Source organism: Acipenser ruthenus, chromosome 22 (assembly GCF_902713425.1).
Source record: "Acipenser ruthenus chromosome 22, fAciRut3.2 maternal haplotype, whole genome shotgun sequence".
In the NCBI taxonomy this organism is placed as follows: domain Eukaryota; kingdom Metazoa; phylum Chordata; class Actinopteri; order Acipenseriformes; family Acipenseridae; genus Acipenser; species Acipenser ruthenus.
The window spans coordinates 4855807-4880401 of NC_081210.1; the positions used below are offsets into that span (position 1 = coordinate 4855807).

The 24595-nt window shown below is 42.2% G+C and overlaps 1 protein-coding gene across 2 annotated transcripts; it reads left to right on the forward strand.

Moving 5' to 3' along the window:
• Positions 1–1718: 1718 nt before the first annotated feature.
• On the forward strand, positions 1719–24523 carry LOC117431640 (multidrug resistance-associated protein 1-like). Of its 2 annotated transcripts, none has more exons than XM_034052818.3 (31): positions 1719–1993; positions 4402–4578; positions 4689–4814; positions 6565–6702; positions 8437–8562; positions 9236–9297; positions 9748–9879; positions 10187–10393; positions 11489–11666; positions 11911–12072; positions 12755–12847; positions 13362–13565; positions 14083–14229; positions 15300–15387; positions 16382–16451; positions 16676–16802; positions 16911–17087; positions 17444–17611; positions 18060–18243; positions 18564–18645; positions 18746–18863; positions 18962–19169; positions 19762–20072; positions 20439–20638; positions 20890–21016; positions 21287–21388; positions 21516–21662; positions 21776–21934; positions 22064–22230; positions 22325–22519; positions 22861–24523. In XM_034052818.3, the coding sequence occupies exons 1-31, from the start codon at positions 1952–1954 to the stop codon at positions 22967–22969; spliced, it is 4533 nt and encodes a 1510-aa protein (XP_033908709.3). In that variant the 5' UTR covers positions 1719–1951; the 3' UTR covers positions 22970–24523. The 2 variants fall into 2 exon arrangements, with proteins under 2 accessions (XP_033908709.3, XP_033908710.3); XM_034052819.3 differs by having other exon boundaries at positions 16385–16451.
• Positions 24524–24595: the final 72 nt, after the last annotated feature.

Here is a 24595-nt window from a genome sequence, read left to right on the forward strand (position 1 = left end):
GCTTGTTACAACACACGGGCTTGGAGATAATTAGACTGGGGTAATTGGACTGACTTGTTTTGGCTGGTACAGGATAAAGTATTTTTAAATAGATTTTTTTAGATTTTTTTTAATTAAAAATAAAATAAAAAATGATACATTTAACTATTAATGATTGTTTTCTGACTTAGGCTTAAAAAGGTAAGCATGATTTGTGTTTGATGTAAAATGCTCCCAAAAAGCTGCAATACCCATCTAACCTGACAACTAAGTTAAACAAAACCTGAAGTCTAAAGGTTACTGATCAAGGACGCAGAAATGTGCAAAATCAGCTTTTATTAATGTTTATTTAGCCTTTGGCCTTTAAGGCCAACAGAATGGGAACAATAGTTTAGTGGGACTGCAGTTTAAGACCACGTTTTTATCACGTCAACCCAGCCGATTGAATGTAAAGCCAGGCTTATTGTTATCTTATCTTGCACACAAGCCCATCGATCCTAACATTCAGCAAAAAGGCAAAATTCATAAACCTGAACAAGATCACCCAACATGAGCTAACAAAGTGTGATGGGGAATGAAAATGTTCATAGAGATGAACAGGGTCTCGGTAACAGCTGGACAGGTTCTAGCAAGGATGTCAAAGCTAGAATAAGAAATGATAAAATGTGCTTTATATGGTTAAGATATATATATATATATATATATATACACACATATTGTGTTCATGAACCAAACCTCAGATTGACAGAACATACATTTTTCATTCTGTCACACTTTTTTCCCAGAGCTCTGAAACAACACCAACATGCCACAATCCACACAACGCTACTAAAGCAATTAATTTGTACCTAACTGATCCTTAACGTCATATTCAGTATCTGAGACCAGTCGCTAAAATGGAGGCCCAGACCTGCAGACAAATACATAGCAGGGGTGGAAATAAGGCTCCCAAAGCATAGTGCTTTGATCCATTCCTGGATTTACTGGGAGTTTATTAAAACACACCTGAGCATGTTACATATACACTGTGGCTAATCAAGCTCTTAGCAAAACTTGGAATGTGGGAAACTACTATCCAACAGGGGTCTTATGACAGCTTTTTACAGATTTCTTAGATGCCACAGACGTCTGTTACCGTATATTCTGTAATTGGTTTTATGTTTTGTAAAAAGCAGTTAAAAAATAATTAAGCTGATTTATTTCATGTAAATGTCAGCATTTCCACAGCAATCACTTTCTTTGGAATATGATATTGTCTACATTGATTGGTGGCTAATAATCTGGTCATTCTTTATCTATGTTTAATACCCTGGTCGCTTCCCAAGTATCTGCTTTTCATCCTCTGGTATCTGTTGCATATGCTATATACTGTAGCATGTGGAGCAGATTGCTAAAGAACATACTGTTCAAATGGTTCTTTTAATTATTTTGGCCCATTGAAGTTTGCTAAAGAAGGACTGCAACACTGTAAAAGCATATGCCTACAGAGTTACAGGGAGAGAGAATGGAGGCAGACAGAAGCATGTACTGTTTAATCAGCATTCGCTTGGCATCCCACAAAGCTTAGAACCTGCTAGAGCCAAACCCATCGCAACTGGGTGAAGAATGAGAGAGAGAGAGAGAGAGAGAGAGAGAGAGAGAGAGAGAGAGAGAGAGAGAGAGAGAGAGAGAGAGAGAGAGAGAGAGAGAGAGAGAGAGAGAGAGAGAGAGAGAGAGAGAGAGAGAGAGAAGAGTATGCTCTGTCCACCCACCCTGTGGGGTCATACTAACTGGCAGGACGGGACAGGTCCCTATCATAAACAGGACAGGGTCAGGGAGACATGCTCAGAGAGACCTGGGATTTCAGAGCAGCTACACAGTGCAGAGGAGCTGAAGAAGAAGAAGGAGTAGAAGAGACTTGCGCTGACGCACTTGATTGACTGACTGACTGAAGAGGATTTATTTGTTAAAGTGAACAGCAGAGGAGAGAGGGATGGATTCTTTCTGCAGTCTCAGTGGTCTAGACCCGCTATGGGTAAGTATGCCTCAGATTTGGTTAAGAAAAGGTAGGTGCAGCTGACATTTTATGCAAATATCTATTCCCTTAGGATTATTTTTTTTAATTTCTATAAAGAAAACCTGGTATATGCTATAGAAAGATATGCCAAGAGGAATACATATTCTGACACACACTGTAAATGTGTATCTCAAAGGATAGCATATACAGTATATTGGACTGTCAACATTTCAATAAAAAATGTTCCCATTATTTCAGAATTAATCAGTTTTTATTTGGGAGGATTTAAAAAATACAACAATTTCTATTCATAACAAAAATTATATATGCTGCCATATTTTCAGATTAGTTATTTAGAACTTTATCAGCAGTTTCAGGCATGGAAATAAGACTCCCATTGTATAGCAGTTTGTATAGCAGTTTGTATAGCAGTTTGATTCCTGTTTTTACTTTGAGTTTAATAACACACCCAATCTTGTTACCTGTACACTGTAGCTAATCAAGCACATATCAAACCCTGGTATGGGTGAATCTGCTATGCAATAAGTCTTTTTTTCCATCCCAGAGTTTCAGAATTACTTTTATTGTATTTGCACAACCATCATCAAAATTAAACTTCTGATCAGGGTTTTTATCTTTTCATTTTTTAAAGTTACTGCATTTCTGTAACAGCTTGCAATGTGGACATAGATGTTTTCACAACAGTTTTTTTTTGTCTTGTTTTGTTTGCTAATGTCTGTGTTGACATTTTAAACCAAAACAGCATGTTCAAAGATGAACTCCTGGTTTCACAGACCCAAATGCCCCTTTTATGGACCTCTAACAATGATTTGTATTTGATCCCGGAACTTTAATGCTCTTTTTGAAAAGGCAACATGATAGTAAGGGTAGTAAAAGTGAAAGTATGAACGCATTATAAAGCACGTGTGAGCAAGGTAAATCACATATAAGTATGTTAAAGCAAATGTGTTGTAAAAGCAATGGTGAATGCACAACATGGAAAAGGCATGGGGAACTGAGACTTTTATAAGGGGCGATTGTTGACATTATTTCCAGCAGTTTTCTCTGACATTGTGACTCGCAGTTTGCCCTCGCTGACATTCTGTCTGTATAGAGCCTTGGTGATGGTGCTCCTTCACAGTGCAGAGATGCTTAACACTGTACTCCCTAACCCAGGAACACAAACAACATGTAAACACACATCTGTTTAACCATTAAAATGCTGCCAACTATCTTACAGCACACATATGTTTTGCAGAACTGTAGTATTCATTAATTTTCAGTAATTCAATTAAGCCAACTTTTAATAATGCTATATTATAATTTTAATTTATTAAGAAGTGTTTCTTGGTTCAACTCATTTGCATTAAAAATGATATGTAACAGAGTACCTGACGTGCTACTAAAATAAGTATAGTTTCAAGTTAACGGGAGGTAATAACTGAAGTTCCGACTACGCCAACTTGATTAGCGGCGAGAGCTCCTCTAGGATAGTGAAACATTCAAAAAGTCAATATTTAAAGTGAATTCACTGTGTTACATGTAACTCAGGTCACCTTACAGATAAACTGCATGTTCTGGAGAAGTCTACATTGCTTGCTTTTGGTTATACCAATTTACATCACTTTCCCGGTAGTTTACCAGCTGTGCCTATGCTGGAAGAAATGTGATGTTCTGAGTTTGCCTGTACTCTGCAGTGTGCTGGAAAACCCACTTGACCCACTGTAAGGCTGTGGTTTTGGCTGGGTCCTTTCTGTAGGAGATGTTGCGTAAGGGGGGACCAGCTGGAGTGAATTGTGGTTGATCCACTTATCCTTAAGAATGGAGAGAGTGAAGTCAGTGAGCCTAAGGCTGGAATTAACCACTTCCGTCCCAGACAACACCAATTTGTTTACAGAGACCCGTTACTTCAGATTTCCATGCCAGTAAATTTCCATCTGATTCTCACAGGAAAGTAAAAAAACAGGGATGTTAAAAACAAGACGTAATTTTGCATCTAGAAATGCACAGGCTAATGATGGAAAGCAGGGCATTTTCAGACAGACAACTGCCCTGTCAATTAGTCATCAAGCTGAACCTCAGTACCAAAGCAATCCCATCTCACTTGCATATGTGCTTGTGTTTCTGCTAGTACAGTACTCTAAGGCCTCTCTTCACATTAAACCAACTTGATCCTAACATATTGTGTATTACGAAGGGGGTGGCTATTGGGACCAACAAGCCTGCTCTTTCCTGTCTGGTTCCCTGCTTTACTATTGTGCTCTCAACTAGTGTGGTAATGGACTTAAATACACCTATATGAAGAATCTGGAGGGGAATCATTCTGCATAAATAGCATCATTTCCTGATGGGGTAAAGAACAACAAGTTTATATTAACCACACCATGTGGAGTTGTTTGTTTTACTGTGTTCCCTGACTGTTCCAGGATTGGAACCGGACATGGTACACTCCCAACCCAGAACTGACCCAGTGTTTCCAGAACACAGTGCTGGTGTGGGTCCCCTGCATCTACCTCTGGGTGTGCGCACCTTTCTATTTCCTGTACCTCTACTGCCATGACCGTGGGCACATCCACTTGTCCTGCCTTTGTTGCACCAAAGTGGTAAGGGAGAAAATGTGCATGAAGCAGCATTAGATGTTTAGTAGCAAAAATAGTTTCAGTAATAAGTTGTGATTGAATCTGACCTGAACCCTTTTTCTTCACGCCCTCAGGTCCTCGGTTTTCTCCTGGCCTCGTTTGGATTCGTGGAGTTTTTCTACATTCTGTTGGAGAGACAGAGTGAGATCCAGCAGCACCTGGTGTTCCTGGTCAGCCCTGTGATTAGAAGCCTCTCTGTGGTAATTCACATTATTCCTGGGCTCTACACCTAACAAAGAATGAGAGCATACTGCTGCAAACACAGCTCGATAGCTGCTAACATTTACTCCCAGGCCAAGTATGCTTAGCCATGCTTTCTCTTTACTCTACTGCACTTTGCTCTGCTTTTTCATGTTTTACCACAGCGGTTTGGGAAGAGGAATAGGTATTAGTATTTTTTTTATTGGTTGTAATAGACAAACTTGAACAGACAAAACAGACAATTTCCTGTGCTGGCAGTCACTCAACACAAATGACCAGTAAATTCAGCACCATTTTCATCTTAAATAGTCGCTTTTCCCTGGGAATTTAGACAGTCCTTCACCACAGACACATGAGCAGTATAGAGAGGGGCAGAGACAGCCCGCCCATGTGTGCGGGGCAGCAGTGTGGAGTAGTGGTTAAGGCTCTGGACTCCTGACCGGAGGGTTGCGGGTTCAATCCCAGGGGGGGGCACTGCTGTTGTACCCTTGAGCAAGGTACTTTACCTAGATTGCTCCAGTAAAAACCCAACTGCATAAATGGGTAATTGTATGTAAAAATTATGTGATATAATGTAATAATTGTAAGTCGCCCTGGATAAGGGCGTCAGCTAAGAAATGTAATAATAATAATGTAATAATGTGTGGTCCGGGCAGACAGCAATGTCAATAAAAAAAGACAAACATGGATATGAAACATAAAGAGACAAGTCATAGAATTGGATTTAGTAAGTCTGGGAACCTGAGTTTAATAGAGTCACCTTGTGTGTTGCCGACGTCGCTACAAACTTGATTATTTTCACTATTGCTAATCCGTGTTACCATGTCTTGCTTGGTTTAGTTCTTTAAACCTCTGAAAAGCTGCCTTTTGATGTTATTCATTGACCATTGGTGCTTCTGCATCATACATCCTGTTTTCAGAATGGGGTCGATCACCAGTAGAAAAGATGTGTAGGCAGGGATATTATTCAGAATGGGATGGTCCACTGTCAGTGTTCCAGCTATGGAGACATATGATTGATAGATAGATAAGTGAGATTTATGCATTCATTAAATATATGGGTAGCTTTGCAATCAAGGCTGGCTAGTGGCACGAATAGCAGACTGCAATTCAGCGTGACTGTGTTTTATTAGCAAATTAAACAAAAGATTTAACCAAACAAACAATACTTTTTTGTTTTAAATCAATGCACCCAAGCTAGACTATCACTGTGCAGCAACAGGGAGCACAACCTGCTACTCCCAGTCCTTTCCCAAAAACCCAAAATAAAGGACCTGGCTTATATGCCATGCGGCCAGGGCTGATTGACCCTCAATCAATCAGTCAGTCAACACGTGGCCACATTCTGCACATGCATATACATTCACAACAACCAAACTTTATTCACAACAAAAAATGAACAATACATACATCTTTACGTGCAGGGCCTCGGCCCTGCCACAGGGTAACTATTGAGTCACTGCTGTTGTAATGAAATGAATGGTTAGCAGGATTAAGTGTAGATGTAGTCCCATCATGCACCACGGGGCTCTGTTCCTGACATTTGTTTCAGGGATGGGTTTCATCATTATAGAATCCTTTATTTAGTTAGGCAGTAGCAGCAGCTGCAAAGAAGTGGCCAAACTAACTTTATAATCAAACCATATTTGTCTGTTTTAAAACTTGTGAGCATCAGCACTGTACCTGCAGGCTAACTGACAGTGGTTGTTTCTAGAGAGAAGGTTCTGGAACTGTACCTTTCTCCCACAGGTGCTGGCGGTTCTGCTGATCCAGTACGAGCGGACCCAGGGCTGCCGATCCTCTATCTTCCTGTTCATCTACTGGCTGCTGGCCGTCATCTGTGCGCTGGTGCCCTTGAGGGCAAAGATCCAACTTGCAGTCGAGGAGGTAAGAGCACCAGGAGCGAGTACATCTGATCCTGATTCATTCACTCAACACAAAAACACAATTTTATGGCAGGTATTTATGAATGATGGACCAACTCCTGTTTAGCTGCTTCCCAGTCTATCTGTGTTTCTGTAGCTGTAACTTCTATACACCAAAGCTATTGTTCTCCTATCAGAAATATCTGGTATTGTTGCATGTGGCTTTGTATTAATTATTACAATTAAATAAACAATAAAACACAACTGGGTATAGTCTAGATTTTGTGGGGATAGGAAGTTTCATCCCACACCTGCTGTAATTCAATGAGTAGGTCAGAGCAAACCGTTTCCAGAACTTTCACAGACACAGTAATTACCACCAAGGTCAGACACTCATTAAAAAAAAAAAAAAAAAAGAAAAAAGTATATATTTTCAGCCCGGCATCTGGCACAGCCTCCTTGTGTAAATTAGCAGGCTGATTGTGTGTGCGGTGTGAGGAGAGACGTGGCTCTCTGGGACACCAAGACCTCCTGTGGCTCGGACGGCCAGGCCATCTAAAACAGTAACCTTTGTCAGAAAGCAGCTTCCCAGCAACCATAAGTATTTCTTTTCAGGAACGGTAAAGAAATTCACAATTCTGGTGCAGATATTTCACAGAGGAAACAAGTGTTTTGGCTTGACAAAAATAAGATATAATCTACATGTAGGACAGCAACTGTGCTCACTGCTCATAAAACGACATTTCAACCACAGATGTTTTTTTTTATATGGACCAAAGTGTAATAGGAGAAAAGGCCACAATTACAGCGTGGGAAATTAGGGGCATTTGTGGCGAGGAAGTGCCTCGTGCCCTTTAGAAAAAAGCTGACAGTGAGGCTGGCTTTCAGTCAGGCTTGGTTTCACTCACAGCATACCAGTGTAGAGTACCAGGCCAGTGTTCTGGGGTCAGACAAATTTAAACAAGTTGTCAATTTATTTTATGTAGCTTTATATATATAACTAAACACAGGGAGAAAGGACAGGCTTTGTGTGTATTTCTTTAGACATACAGTACCACCCCCTACCCACCTTAACAAACATAGAAGTTTCAGTACATCTATAGATTGTGTTTACATGACTCCTTAACATAAAAAAAAAATCATTCATATTTTTGATCACAGTGCACATTTTTATGAAACAGGGCAGCCTTTCTCTATTTAACCTGACTTCCAGAAGGACATTGAATCTTGATTTTTATTCCCATTCACAGGTTGCCTCCCTTCCAATTTAGAGTTTCAGAACCAAGGCCTTTCATTTGACTCATCACTGTGTTTTACAGAAATTAGACACAACAAACTGTCTGTTTGCTTGGTTGCTATCTGCTTTAAACACTGGGCTGGTTCACATTATTATAGATATATATATTTTTAATTAAAGGCAGTATCACAGCTTCAGTTTTCCTTTTTGAAAGTTTTTAAAAACCTATCATCTCCGTAACGATTCTCTTTGTTCCACAAATTTAACACTTTTACAGTCTTTGACAATTCCAACAAGCCTTCAATATGCTGCAGAGATATTATCAAGCATAGCCTTGCACACAAATGTAAACCGAAATGGTTCCACTCTGTCCATGGAAGGAAACAACTAGACAGAACTCTTAAATAATACCCTACACCACATAAAGGCTGACTGCAGGAAGCACTGAGGTGGCACAGATCCTCTCTTACCATAATGAACCGACGCTGTATAGAGTGTGATGCATGTTTTTCGTTGCAGGGTTTCTCGTCGGACGCTGTGCGTTATGCTGCATTTTTCTCCCACTTTGCCCTGCAGCTGGCTGAACTGGTGTTGTCCTGTTTCGCTGACCACCCCCCCTTTTCTACAGTGCCCGTCAAAGAGACAGTGAGTGGTGTTAAACTTTTTAGACTCTGATCAGGAATTTAACCACACTGTCTACTATTGCTACCTGACAGCTTTTACCCATAATGCATGTTTTTTCCCTGGTCAAGTGAATTTGGAACACCCCTGTATATGCTTGTAGAACTATAACTACCCAATATAGAAGGTTAGATGAGGGTGGCAGAGAGATGTCTGTAACACCCAGTGGTCTTTCCCGTTATGCGAACTGATGAAGTTTGTCTCCCTCACTTCCTGAGGCGAGTTACTCACTGTGGCCTGGAGCCTGTTCCTCTGTGGGGGTGTGTGTTTTAAATAGAGGCCACCCACTGTCAGCAGGACAGTGTCAGAGAGTTATTGCGCAGTAGGAGCAGGCTTTAAATCTGCTTTGTATTTGCTGTTTGGAAAGGGAAATCACAAAGCAGCTTATAGGCCCAGCCACAGCACTCCCTCACACTACCACCCCCTGTGTAATGGTGCCCAACATTAGTCACAAAGCTCTAGTAATCTTGCAGTCTATAAATGATCCTAAATTACAGTAAACCTTGATGTTTTTAGTTCTCACAGCTCTTGATTGTATGGCACTGTCTTGCTGGTTCCAGCAGCAAAGGGAAAATGTGTGTTCGGCGACTCTAAAGGGGTCCTCACTAACCAGCCTGTGCTATTTTTTTCCTTGAAGAACCCTTGTCCAGACCAGGACGCCTCCTTCCTCTCCAAGATACTCTTCTGGTGGTTCACTGGGTATGAGATCCCCTTCTCATCGTGCATACTTACAATTAACAATAAAATACCATTTATTATAAAACAGCACCTAAAAGCACTGCAGTAAAATAAAGACTATTGTGCAAAAGCCAAGCAAAATAAGTCAGTACCGTAAGTCTTTACTGTTGAAACCAACTAGAGTCTCCCTTATAAAAGTTTTCTATAGTAAAAGCAAAGCAAAGTGTAGGCATAGTGAAAGTATGGTGAAGAATAGGTACTGTAAAGAATAGCGAGGTATGGTAAAGTATATTAATGATCATGGTAAACTATGGTAAATGCATAGTGTAACCATGGGAAAAGCATTGTAAGCCTGTAAAAATAAAGCACACATACCATGGTTAACTTTTATATGGGTTGCAAAGCAATTCCTACAATTTACAAAACCCAGTCCCTTGTGCTGGTCTCTAATCTTACTGGTTCTGTTCCCAGGCTGGTGGTAAAAGGCTACAAGAAACCACTGAAGGCTGAAGACCTGTGGTCTCTGAGGAAGGATGACACATCTGAGAAGATCATCTCTGACCTGAAGCAGGAGTGGTCCGTGGAATGTGCCAAGCTACAACAGTAAGAAATGAGAAAAGAATAGTACAAGAATCAGCCTTTCTCCATGTCTCACAAAACACACAGTGACTCACTGGTTCTCATGATGATATAAGCTCAGCCCTTAATCAATCATGAAGCTTGCTTTTAAAGTTGTGCTCTGAGGAATATCATTAAGTAACATGAAAAAGCCAAATTATTGAAACTTGTGGCAAAAATTCAAAGCATACTGCAATATCATTCTTTTGCATGTACACCTCACCTGATGTATTCAAATTGAAAACACTCCTGACTTGTGCGACAGTGACCTGATTCTCTGTTCTCCTCACAGAAAAACAGACTCCCTGTCCCCCACTGCCACACTGGGCTCCAGGATGCCCGACCAGGCCCAGCTGCTCAGGAAGCTCCAGAAGGAGCAGAGTTCCGGTTTCTGCCTCCTGAGGGCGCTAGCGAGGGTGTTTGGCCCCTACTTCCTGTCAGGGACCCTGTGTCTGGTGGTGCACGATGTCTTCATGTTTTCCATCCCACAGGTACTCAGGTAAGAGAGCGTGAGCCACACACACCTACAGTCACATCAGCTCTAAACATGCTGCACTGTACATGCAACAAGGAATTCATTTATATTTGGGTGATGAATTCTTATCCAGACTAATTTCACTTGTGACCTGATCCAGATCTGAAATCAGAGTGAGCAAGCCAGCTGCACAATTCTCAGTTCTTATTTCTTTTGAACGATCGACGGATTATTATTGGAGCATGGGGGGAGAATAACACATCAGTGCTGATGTGAGTGTTAATTACAGCAGTGGCTTGAGAGCTGGAGAGCTTCGCCCCCACAGTATCCCAGCCCTGCCCCCCTCTTAGCCCTGCAGGCAAGGAGAAAGATGCTCCAGAAAGGAGGCTTTCCTTGCAGAACTGCAGAAGCTGCACCGAGCAACCACAGGAAATGCTGGGGACAGCCGAGTGTCCTCAGACAGACTGCTCCTTTATAACTGAGCCTGAGGCTGCGGCGCTGGTGTATTCGGTTCACTTGCACGTGATCCACATCCTGCAGACACAGACTGCTGAATCTGTGGAGCAGATATGCGGCTACACCACCTGACCTGCAGTATGCATCACGTTACTGGATCCTCAGCTAACGCACCATCCTTGCACTTTTTCACTATTATATAATTGTAGATATAACTTGTTATAATCTTAACTTGTTGCATCCTAGTTCATATTGTATTCCAGTAGTATTATTTGCACTTACTGTAAACTACACTGTATTCAAATATTAAGCTTGCATTGTAACGCTTTACTACCCTGTAACATATGTAAGTCAAGAACAAGAACGGCAGTATAAGAGTGCATTATATATATATATATATATATATATATATATATATATATATATATATATATATATATATATATAATTAAAAGAAACCTCTGTGCTGTCCTTATTATTATGCATTTCTACTAGAATGCATTAGAAATTGTATTTCATTTTGTGAAAACATTTTTTAAATTTGAAACATTTGTACATAGAGTTGGTTTTCTTTTACAATAAAACGTCAAGTTACTTTTGGTGTTTTTGTAATGGATTCGGTTTCGGCATGCTTATCTGTTGGTTCTGTGCTTTGCTCCCCAGCTTGCTGCTGGCGTTTATGAGTGATGCCAACGCCCCCCTATGGAAGGGGTATTTCTACGCAGCCTTGATGTTCCTGGTGTCCTGCATGCAGTCGCTCTTCAATCACCAGTACATGTACTCCTGCTTCACCGTGGGCATGAGAGTCAAAACTGCCGTCATGGGCCTTGTTTATAGAAAGGTGCGTGGCTTAGAACAGAACCTTTGACCACCAGCATTGTGTTAATTGCAAAATGATACTAATACTGATAACTACAGCTGCTGTGTTACCAAAGCCAATAGTCACATTCATTCAAGTGGTATACCTCTGTGATATCCCAGAATAGGAGCGATACCTTAGCCATATTACTGGTTGATAAGAGAATGGGGGGACTCTTCCTGCTCCAGCCTCTCCCTCTCTCACTCCCTCTCCTCTGTCTTTCCAGTCCCTGGTGATCACCAACGCTGCCCGCAGGACCTGCACGGTTGGAGAGATTGTGAACCTGGTCTCTGCCGACACTCAGAAGCTCATGGACTTTGTGGTTTACTTTAACGCGGTGTGGCTGGCGCCCATCGAGATTACCCTGTGTCTGTTCTTCCTCTGGCAGGTAGGGGGCAGCGAGAGGCGCAAACACCAATGATATTCAATGTGAGGGCTAGGTGCAACCGATCAGGCAAAAGGCCAGGAAATCAAGCATCCGATGAAATAGCGATGCTATTATTAATTGCTTTAATAATAACAATATACTGTCACACTTTTGGCAGCAACCCACTGGAGATTCTTCTTAAGCCTCAGCCTCCAGCAGGCTGAACATACAGGCTAGTTGCAGCCTTTTATACACACCATTTAAAATAAATTGAATTGTTCATTAATTGGATCTCCAATTATGGCACACAGTTTCCTTCCTTCTATCCACGTTCTCACATGGAAACAAGGCACAAAATGAACCCTTTCCTGGGTCCAGTTAATACACACACACATTTAACTGAAACCCTATTAAACATTTATACCAAAAATAAACCAAACAAATATGAAAATAAAGCTGATACTGTTATTGAAGTAGTTGGTGGAATTATGCGTATTTATACTGTAGAATATGGGAATGAAAACAAGGACCGGTACAAAGTAAATCACAAAAATAAAGTGAGGGGTTTTCACACCGTCATACACAGTGACAACCATGCCATCCAAACAGTACTGCCACTGTTTTATAAATATAAAGGGCCCTTTGTGTATCAAGATTCTGAAAATAAAGCATCGGCATTTCCTTTGTTCTGTCCCTTTCTCAGCATTTAGGGCCATCTGCCTTGGCTGGCATTGCCACCATCATCCTGATCTTCCCACTGAATGGTGTTATTGCCAAGCAGAGGAGCAAACTACAGGTATCTACAAAGCATTATAGCTCTGGCATTATTATAGGCTTGTTAGTGTGGCCGGCCTACATCTGAAGTATTGTCTAGTGCACCAAGGGAAAGTAATGTGTGTGGGTTGAATGGGTCTTTTTGTCAGGATGTTGACCATATGAAAAACAACCATGGTGAAAGTGCTATGAATAGTGTGGTTTCCATTTAGAACTAAAAACAACTGTTTTGCCAGGGAGGCCGTAGTCCAGTTACAAAATGATAAAACACAGTCAAGACAGCACAGATACTCTAACATTGAACAAATCAATTTTGCAGCTTGTTTGTACTGTAGTCTTCAGTCAACTAAGATATTTCTGAATTATTGTTAATAACATTTGTAATAACTACAATTGTTTCTGATAATATTGTGATGGGTTCTTACAGTTCAATGTCTGTTTCTGATTACACCATAATAGTTTTAAGATGACATTATGAGCTTTACAGGTATTCCGGGGCCTGTTTCTGATTACGTCGTGGTTGTTTTCACTGGCAGGAGGTGCAGATGAAGCACACAGATGGCCGAATCAAGCTGATGAACGAGATTCTAAACGGGATTAAGATCCTGAAGTTCTACGCCTGGGAAAAAGCCTTCATGGAGCGCGTGCTGGGCTACAGGGCCAAGGAGCTAAAGGCACTGAAGAAATCCCAGATCCTGTACTCAATCTCCATCGCCTCATTCAACTCCTCCACCTTCCTGGTACGCACAGCACGCTGTAACATGTAGGAAAACATGATTTAAAAAGTGCATTTTTGTAATTATTAGTCTGTCACAGTTTAGAGTAGGGGTTTAATGGTACTCATACTCATGTTTGCCTTTAAGAAGTATTTCGGCAGGTAGTACATAAATCCATTCATGAATGTGTCAAAACAAGAAAATATGTCCTTCCCTCACCTTTACAATTGTTTACCAATCACTGGCAATTAACTTCCACATTGAGGGTTTAAAAAGCTAATTAGAAGTGAACGTTCCTCTCATCTGGGCCTCTCGCAGGGACACACACTAGCTCCTTATGTGCAGGACCCTTGATGTGTTTGCAGCATTGCAAAGTGACCAGCTGGCTTCTTATGCCCCTGTATGTTGTGTTGATTTATTCCAAGAGAACCTTTGGCACATCCGGGTGAAATTGCTTCTGTAAATGGATTGCCCTCGAATGTGCTGTGTTGACAGCCACTGAATGGACCCAACTCTTTGCTGACAGACTTTCTGTCGACAGATTGCGTTCGTCATGTTCGGGGTGTACGTGTTGATTGACAAGAGGAACGTCCTGGATGCGCAGAAGGTGTTTGTCTCCATGGCGCTCATTAACATCCTCAAGACCCCCCTGAGTCTCCTCCCTTTCTCTATGAGCACCACCATGCAGGTGAGTCCGGGGCCACTGCGCTCCAGCCCAGCACAGGGACAGAGCTCACTCGCAGTGAAGCCACTAAGATTCAACAGATTGATTCATAGACACTCAGTTCTCAAGAGAACCTTTAGACCGAATTATTGCATTCCTTACATTTATGGTTATTTCAAGGTTTCCTTTATTTATTAATTTTATTATTACTTAATGTTTTGCGCAGGTAATCTAGGCTAAATAAACGTTTTTGTAACAACAGGGAAAATCTATTTTTTGATGAAACCCCTTAGTAAACATCTCAGTATTTGATTGAGCTTGTTTCACATTTAAACCCCTGCCAAAAGGAGTTTAACAGTTGAAACATTGTTTTTGTTTAACAAACAAGCCTTTGTCATTACACTAGTTTGCAGGAAAACAGCAGAAATAAAAAAAGGAGTTGAAATCGGCTTACTGAGAGATGATACACTGCCTTATTATTCAGAGAGACGCAGATGCCACACCCTGAATCATACACTCCCAAACACACGACCCAGACACACTGTCATGCAGACGCAGATCCATGCACACACGACCCAGACACACTGTCATGCAGACGCAGATCCATGCACCACACACACTCATATATACACACACGCACACACACACACAGATACATGCACCACACCATCTCTCATACACACACATACACATAGATACATGCATCACACAGTCTCTCTCATACACACACACACACACACATAGATACATGCACCACACCGTCTCTCATACACACGCATACACACACACACACGTACCATACTCTGTTATATACGTACACACACACACAAGAACTAGACACTCTCTTTCTAGCACACAAACACTCAGACGCACACAGATACATGCATCACACAGTCTCTCTCATACATACACACACACACAGATAAACATTACATATTAATACTTTATGATTACTAACTTGAGCTTATAAAGAACAGACAGCAGCAATGAGTGGAGGGAGCTTTTGGACAAAGGACACCAAAAGGGATTTAGTTAACTGTTATTCATTTCTGTATTCTAAATATTGAGAAAACTGATCAAAACTGATTTCTCAGGCCGTTGTCTCACTGAAACGTTTGGGCAAATTCCTTTGCCAAGAAGAACTGAAATCGGACAATGTGGACAGGACGCCATCCCATCCTGGTGAGAAAGAGTCTGCTCTTACCCTGCAACAGAACTAACCTACAACCAGCCCCTATTTATACATGTATTTTTAAAGAAGTTAACAATAACAAACTAATTAACAGTTTGTTACAATAACATTTTGGATACATTTTCTAAATGCCAGTGTTTTTATAACACTGCATTGCTATTGCCTGTTAATTATAGATAACTGTTAAATGCTTCTTATAACACCTTTTTATAACACATTTATAGATGTTTTATAACAGATCCTTAAAGGGTATATAAGGACCTTTTTATTTTATTGTGTTACATGTTCCCATGTGTTGCTACAACTGTTTAAGTAAAGGTGTGTGTATTGTTTTAATTTTTTTTTACATATGTAACTGAGATGGATTTACCAGTGAGGAGAAGGATGATAGGAAATGTAGTTCTGAAAGGTCCATGCAGGTACATGTGAAGCCATCTTGAGGCCGGGAATGCAATTTAAACATTTTAAAAAGTGGTCAAAATTTTAAAATATATATATTTAAAACAATACACACACCTTACTTAAGCAGTTGTAGCAACACATGTGAACATGTAACACAATAAAATAAAAAGGCCCTTATATACCCTTTAAACTATGGTGTCACCCACTTAGAACTGCACCTGTTTCAGAACCACAATGAGTGTGCTTTTTTATTGGATTGGACTGCAATTTGATGAGTGGCCAGAATAAAATATTGTGACTTTTAGAAAAGCTGTGATCTAGTTGTATTGCTATATTTCCTGTTTATAAGTAAGCTTAAAAACACTTGAATTCAGTGTTGATTGTAATTCATGTGAGACAGGGGAACATATACCTAAATTGAGGTCTGGTAATGAAACAGTGTGGTTTCTTTTTCTTCTGTATAAAACAGAATTCAGTTTATTAGATGGACAATAATGACCCATGGTAGCAAAGTCTAGAAAACTTTCTCGTTCCTGCTGTACAGCAATTACTGATTGAAGTTGACGCTTACCTCTCTGTCAGCAGGCAGCAGTGTACTAGTGGAGAACGGTATTTTCAGCTGGTCAAGAGACGGAGCTCCATGTCTAAAGAAGTGAGTCCGTCTCCCCTTAATTATATTAAATTATGCTGTACTGTTTGTATAGTAAAATACACTCCTATTTTTTGAGAGCGAAAAAAAAAAAGTATTTTTTGAGAGCGAAAAATTGAAAGTATTTTAATAAGTTTGAAAGTCTATAATAAATGGTCACAGTGCCCACACTGCAATGCCAGCTGTTCCCCGCTCAGAACCACATTTACATTGCTGCGTTTCCCCAGGATCAATGTGAGTGTGGCGCGTGGCTCTCTGGTGGCGGTGGTCGGACATGTTGGCAGTGGGAAATCCTCACTGCTCTCTGCTCTGCTGGGGGAGATGGAGAAGAAAAACGGACGCGTCTCACTCCAGGTAACAACATACAACATGAGAACAGTTTCCTTGTTGTGTGCAGTAACTCTCGCTAAAAGTATTTCTCAGTACTTTACAGTAAAGTATTCTTTCTCCCTCTCTCTCCAGGGCTCAGTGGCCTATGTGCCCCAGCAGGCGTGGATCCAGAATGCCACCCTGCGAGACAACATTGTGTTTGGGCGGGAGAGGAAGGAGAGCTGGTACCAGCGAGTGGTGGAGGCCTGCGCGCTCATGCCTGACCTGGAGATCCTGCCTGCGGGGGATGAGACTGAGATCGGGGAGAAGGTATGCACCGGCACACACCCATACAGACTTCCACACAGAGAAAGGGGATTTCTAAGGAACCAGGCTCACTCTTTATGTCTAAGGCAACCATGGTTAGAAACCAGTTTTTACCTTACCCAGTTCAGAGCAGATTTAGCAGTAGCCTACTCTTAGCCATGGTAGTAATATGGATTTACCATAGTTAACCATGGTAGGCCATGCTTTCACTGTGCTTTAATACACTGTGCTATGCTGTTACTTTTATAAGGATGGTTACCTATGATACCTGATTTATTTAGGCTTAAAAACTGGACTGGGTGCAGGGCAAGTGTATCTCTCTCTCTCCCCCTCACTGTCTCTCTCTCTTGGTCACTCAGGGTTTGAATCTCTCCGGCGGTCAGAAGCAGCGGGTCAGCCTGGCCCGTGCTGTCTACAGGAAGGCTGATGTGTACCTGCTGGATGACCCTCTGTCTGCGGTGGACGCCCACGTGGGTCAGCACATCTTCGAGAAAGTCATCGGACCCAAAGGGGTGCTGCGGGACAGGGTAACAGCAGCTTCCTGTAACACTCTAGAAACCACCATGTAGAATGCTAAATAACTGCCCTACTGTTCAGTATAGGAAGCTATGCCTGTCTTGAGCACTGTGCAAACTGAACTGTCGGTAGCATTTGGGCCATATTTTCAAACCGTTTTCCTCCATTTAATCAACTCCTATTTTTTGAAAGCAGATAAAATCATGTTGATGTTACAAAATGATGAACAAACCCCTTGAGAGTGCTGAAGAGAACGTGGATTGTTACTTAGCTGTTTGGTTCTCGTTTCTAAAATAGGAGTTAATTAAAGACTTGAGTTAATAAATACTTTTGCACTTATGTTTACAGATAGAACTTTTTTTAGTTCCCTACTGGCTTACTGTATGATACAATAATATATATTTTTTTGTAATTTTGAGCGATGTTTGATGAATGGCTAAGTGTGAAATGCGTTTGCAGACCCGGGTGCTGGTGACCCATGGGCTGAGCTACCTGCCGCAGGTGGACCTGATCCTGGTGCTGGTGGACGGGGAGATCACAGAGATGGGCTCCTATCAGGAGCTGCTGAACCGACAAGGCGCCTTCGCTGAGTTTATCCATGCCTACGCCAGCACGGAGCGCAAGGAGAGCACCGTTCACAGAGGCGAGTCATGTGTTCAGTTAAAAATTATTTTACACTTTTTTTTTTTTTATAGAGCCCACCCTTTCTTAAAGGGTTACCTGGTATGATTCTCTTTTTTTTCATTTCCTACAAAACAAACTTGTGATTCAAGCTTTCCGAGTGGCTGCTGCGCTCCATTGATAATAATAAAGTTGCTTAAGAAAGTACCATCTTTACAATGTAGATACAGTGTATTACACATAACACAATTGAAGTCTGCCTGGTGCAGTACAGTGGTCCCTGCAGCCAAGTGCTGTTTGAGATGCTGTATGTCAGTGCTGACCCCTGTGTGACTATTGCAGCTACCAGAAAATCATCTTCAAGACTCAGTGTGACCGACTACATGCCTGTCTCCAGAGACCTCTCCCAGGAGCAGCTTGTCAGGTAGACGTACTGCAGTTACTGCTGGGGTGTTGAGGGTTTTGTAGAAGTTTGCTCCTGTAGTGTTGTAGTTGCTGATTTTGCATGTCTGGTTTGCCTGCAGCGGAGACACAGGCAGCCCCAGTCTCCAGAACGTGGAGCCCAGCTCCGAAACTGACCAGCCTGAGGTTGCAGAGGATGCTGGGAAACTAACCGAGGCTGACAGAGCCAAGACCGGGAGGGTAGGTACCACAAAACTCTGGTGAAGTTACAGGTGGTTAACTGCCCTGTAGGAGAAGTTTCTTCCTACGCTGTAATTACATCTCTTCCTCCACTGCAGGTGAAGCTGGCCATCTACATGGAGTACTTCAAGACCATCGGCTTGGCCCTCATCCTTCCTATCATCTTCCTGTACGTCTTCCAGCAGGCCGCCTCCCTCTCCTACAACTACTGGCTCAGCATGTGGGCAGATGACCCTGTCGTCAATGGGACACAGCTGGACACTGATTTCAAATTGGGTGTCTATGGAGCGCTGGGCTTCGCACAAGGTGAGGCAGCCCTGCCTGAATCCAAGGTTCAGCAACAAATTCAGCACCATTTTATTAGGCATTGTTTTTATTGACTGTAGCATATTAGCCTTTAGGAATGAATTAAGTAAAAAAATAAATAAATAAAGTACAACAGTAAGGACTCAACCCATTTCCTATAATGATGACAATCATAAAAACAAAACAAATCACGAACAGCCAAATTGGGTGTTTTTATACCAGTAGCATTTACATTTTTTTTGTGGCAACAATCCTGAATTAAATTATTAAAAATACAAGCCCTGTTAATTATGAAGAAACCAGCACTGACATGCTTGAAAACACAGAAAGCTAATTTCTTTGTGATTTCTTTCAATAAAGTATTTAACACTTTCACGCATGGCAACCTCATATGGGATGGATTTAAAAAACTCTTCTAGTCTTCATATGGGAACATAGGAAAGACACAAATGCAGGATGGCCTCATATGAGGATGCAATTTTTTCCTTATATAAAAAGCAATGGAATTCAATATTTCATGGATAAAAGGGTTAAACTGTGTTTCTGAAGTGTTTCAAGGGTGTATTTATTGCCTCCCTCATTCTGCCTGTAGGCATCGCTATCTTTGGCACCACGGTGGCTATCTCTGTAGGTGGGATCATTGCATCCCGCCACCTCCACCAGGACCTGCTGCACAACATGCTGCGCTCGCCCATGAGCTTCTTCGAGCGCACGCCCAGCGGGAACCTGCTCAATCGCTTCTCCAAGGAGGTGGACGCAATCGACTGCATGATCCCAGACGGCCTCAAAATGATGCTGGGCTACCTGTTCAAGCTGCTGGAGATCTGCATCATCGTGCTCCTGGCCACGCCCATTGCCGCCATCATTATCCTACCGCTGGGGCTGTTCTATGGGTTCATCCAGGTAGGCAGGGGGCGCTTTCTGGAGACGCCAGACCAAGAGGAAGAGCGGGAGAGAGCTAGAGGCAATACTGAACATAGCATTGTTTGTGTTTGACTTCTCCCTACAGTTTTAGTACAGATGAACAGCTGACCTAACATATTGACAGGCGCTTCTCTTAGACTACATAAAGTCTGATGACATTATAGACCAGTATAGGAAACAGAAGATTTCCATTCCTACAGGAATTAGAAGCGAAACCTTAAAAGATGTTGCATCTGTGCCATCGTTGCTGCCGAAGCTTGACCTCCCCTATGTTGACAGCGTTATTGCAGGTATTTCTATTTAGTGTGGAACTCCATAATTCAAGTCTTGCTATTTCTGTTCCAGAGTTTCTATGTGGCCACCTCTTGTCAGCTGCGGAGACTGGAGTCCGTGAGCAGGTCCCCCATCTACACCCACTTCAACGAGACAGTCCAAGGGGCGAGCGTCATCCGCGCCTTCGGGGAGCAGCCTCGCTTCATCCTGCAGACTAACCAGAGGGTGGACGAGAACCAGAAATCCTACTTCCCCAGATTCGTCGCCACCAGGTAAATACACGGACACTCATACTGGAAATTCAAGCAGGGAAGATATACCGTAAACAACACACGATTGATTTCTTCAAGCAATGTCATAAATGTCCAGAAGGTGGCCTTTACAGGAGTATAGTCCAGAGCTCTCCAACCTTGTTGGCTAAAAAGTCATACCAATTAATAGAGAAGCATGCAATTATAGAAACGTGGTGCATATGAGAAAATCCATGATACTAATCCTTAAGCCACGTGTTTATTTGTTTCAGATGGCTGGCTGTGAATCTGGAATTCCTGGGAAACGGCATTGTTCTGTCTGCAGCTATTTTCTCGGTGATGGCAAAGGGTACCCTGAGTCCAGGGATTGTGGGTCTGTCAGTCTCCCACGCCCTGCAGGTAAGGACCTCAGTGGCCTCAAAAAAGGAGCTTCAGAATAGATAGCCAGAGTTGTACAATATAACATGCTATGGTTTCTTTTTCAGCTACTTTTTTGTGATTTGAGATTTGTGGGATGAACTGACATAGCTTCCACTTATAATTTAGTTGCCTTCATTATTTTAAACCACCAAGTAAACTCGCAGAATTCTGAGATTCATGTTAAATGTACATCATCTGCTGGGAAAGCGACCAGTTCCATGTTGCTCATGCAAGCACTTTGTGTTGCAGGTGACAGGAATCTTGAGCTGGATAGTGAGATCCTGGACAGATGTGGAGAACAACATAGTGTCTGTGGAGAGAGTGAAGGAGTACGCAGACACCCCCAAAGAGGTGAGCTATTGGGACAGGACTTTATAATTATGGCATTTCTGTTAATGACACATGAATTGATGAGTATCTACCCATCTTTTCAACCAGTATCCTCCTATAACAAACTCACCTTGGCTTGTGTCTGCAGGCAGCATGGACCCTGGAGAATAGCCCCATGCCCCCTGCCTGGCCCCAGACTGGCACCATTGAGCTCCGCGGTTATGGGCTGCAGTACCGCAAGGGGCTAGAATGGGCACTGAAGGACATCTCCATCGACATTCAGGAGAGAGAGAAGGTAAGAGAGCTCCGAGCTGCAGATACAGTTGCTACAGTCAGTACCGTAACATCAGTTTACTAAACCACCAATGAACCCCCATCCTGAGATGATGACGGTTTGTCTCTTTGCAGGTAGGGATCGTTGGGAGGACCGGAGCTGGAAAATCATCTCTTGCTCTGGGAATCTTCAGAATCCTGGAAGCCGCCAAAGGGGAGATCTTCATAGACGGGATTAACATTGCTGAGATAGGGCTCCACGAGCTGAGGTCCAGAATCACCATCATCCCACAGGTAGCACATGATTGGGGATTAATCAACTAAAATGCGGTGTGTAATCTTCTCATAGCCTATGTCACAACCTCGCCTTCTGTATCCCCGTCACAATGTAGTTGATCAAACTATTCTCTTGACCTCACCCAGGACCCTGTGCTGTTCTCGGGCACCCTGCGGATGAACCTTGACCCCTTCGATGCGTACTCCGACGAGGAAGTCTGGAACTCTCTGGAACTCGCTCACCTCAAAAACTTTGTGTCGGGGCTCCCAGACAGGCTGAACCACGAGTGCTCGGAGGGAGGGGAGAACCTGAGGTAATGATCGACTACATCGGTTCGGGACTGAGGTGCTCTCGTGGAGCAGGAGAAATGTATCTAATCATTTATTTGTAAATCTTACCCGCAACAGCTTGGGGCAGCGTCAGCTGGTGTGTCTGGCTCGGGCCCTCCTTCGGAAAACAAAGATCCTGGTTCTGGACGAGGCGACGGCAGCCGTCGATCTGGAAACAGACAACCTGATCCAGTCAACAATCCGCAGCCAGTTTGAGGAGTGCACCGTCCTGACCATCGCTCACAGACTCAACACCGTCATGGACTACACCAGGTACATCGCGGGGGCAGCGAGGGGGAGAAGGGAACAGCCGGGACAGGGGAATACTGTAGGATAGGGGTGTCCAATCACGGTCCTGGAGGGCCATTCCACTCCAGGTTTAACACGTAAAATGAGATTATTAGTTTCAGGGTCTGGATGGAGGTTTAATTGGTTCAATTAAACAATTTAGCACAGGTTTGGAACAAAGACCAGGAGTAGAAGGGCTAACTTTGGCCAGTCAGAGCAAAGAGGGTAGGCCAGGAATCAAAGCTGTAGTTTATTAATGTATAACTTAGCCTTTAGTGAAAGGTGCTTAATTTCTATAATAGTAGTGTGTCCATTTACCTCTACAGGGTGATAGTGATGGACAAGGGGCTGATTGTGGAATCAGACTCCCCGTCAAACCTTATTGGACAGAGAGGTCACTTCTTCAGAATGTGCCGGGAGGCCAGCCTGGTATAATACCCTCAGTTACAGAGTCTTCCACTGGAGGTTCTGGAGGTCACATAACTCTCCTTTCCCCAGCAACGAGACAATGAGCTGCATAACCTGTGGAGGCTTCGGGAACAGTTCCATCAAAGGCACGTTGATTTAATATTAGTTTGTGATCCTTTATTTCAAATTATATGTGTATGTGTGTGTGTGTGTATATATATATATATATATATATATATTTTTTTTTTTTTTCTCTCTAATCAAGTTGTACCATTTTGTTTACAAAAAAGGGGTGGTGCTTAAATAGTAAAATTCAGGGGGGAGTGACTTGACATATACAGACAGCTAAATTCTGTGCCTTGCCAGGAGCACCTCTGCAATGTGAGGGTTTGTATTGGTGTACCACATACTGTAGGCCTCTGTATACGAGGGGGAGCCGGTAGCTGCTGGGATCTTGCCAAACAAACAGATCAAGGGAAGAAACTGAGAAAAACTGAACATTAGCACATCTTCAAACATATTTTTCACCTTTTATAAATATCCTTTTGTATAGGTATATAAAACTAGGTGTTATATTTATACTTCTGTCTTATTTAATTCATGCTTTTTTTGACAATATGATTATAAAGTTTGTACAATTTTGTATTTTTTTGAAGGAAATTATTTAAAAAAAAAAAAAAAAAAAAGAAGTGATCCCACGAGTGGTCCTTTCACACCAGGCTGTCAGTCCAAACCTCTACTGTAATACAATGAGTGATGTCTGGACAGCAAATCACAGTTAGGCTGCATTGTCTTTGGCTTTCAACTTGATAGCTTGTTATTTTTTCCAGCCCTCCATTAGTTCTTTTTTTAATGATAGTTACAATTGCTTTTTGTTTTCTTTGGAAGCTTAGTATGTCGTACATGTCATTTGGATTTACAATTGAGTACTGTGTGTCTCTTGATGTTAAACATGTACTGTATGTGTACTATATTTAAAAGCAGACATGGATGTCAAACTATCATGCGTTTGAACTCTCTGAAATATATTCATCTCCCTCAACAGCATGACATCAAATGTATTTCAAATGATCATGCAGCTCACTGTAATTGTAAATTGAAGGTTTATATAAAACTGGTTTGGATGAATTATACCTCGTTTCCATGTGCATGGATTGACCGCAAGTCCGAGCTGACCCCTATTGACAGTCTACCTGAGCTGAGTGATGAGACTTTGTTTCCAGGCAATGCGAGTTTCACAGATGTTGGCGGTTATTTCCCAGCAAGCCTTGCGGTTATGGTCACATTAATTTACAAAACCGAAGGATGGATACTATTGCTTTGCTTCCAATAATCCTAACAATTCTTTGCAGCTTTTTGTTGCCAAAAACCAAAAAAACACACACAACGATACGAGAATATTGAAGCCTGGAGAAACCGGCTCACCCCGGATGTGGATTAAAAGTTTACGCCCACTCGGCACTTGATTGGTCAGTGCTGTGACTTACTTCCACCCATCCTGCTTTAACCCGCTTTGGGAAAGGGTCTGACAAAAAATGGGGCAGCTTGGACTGGCAGTCAGTGCAGGTTGGGTAAATTAACATGGAAACGCAGCATCAAGGGCAGCAGGGTTTTCAACCTGGGTTGTGGTGCACGGAAACAAGGTATTAGTGT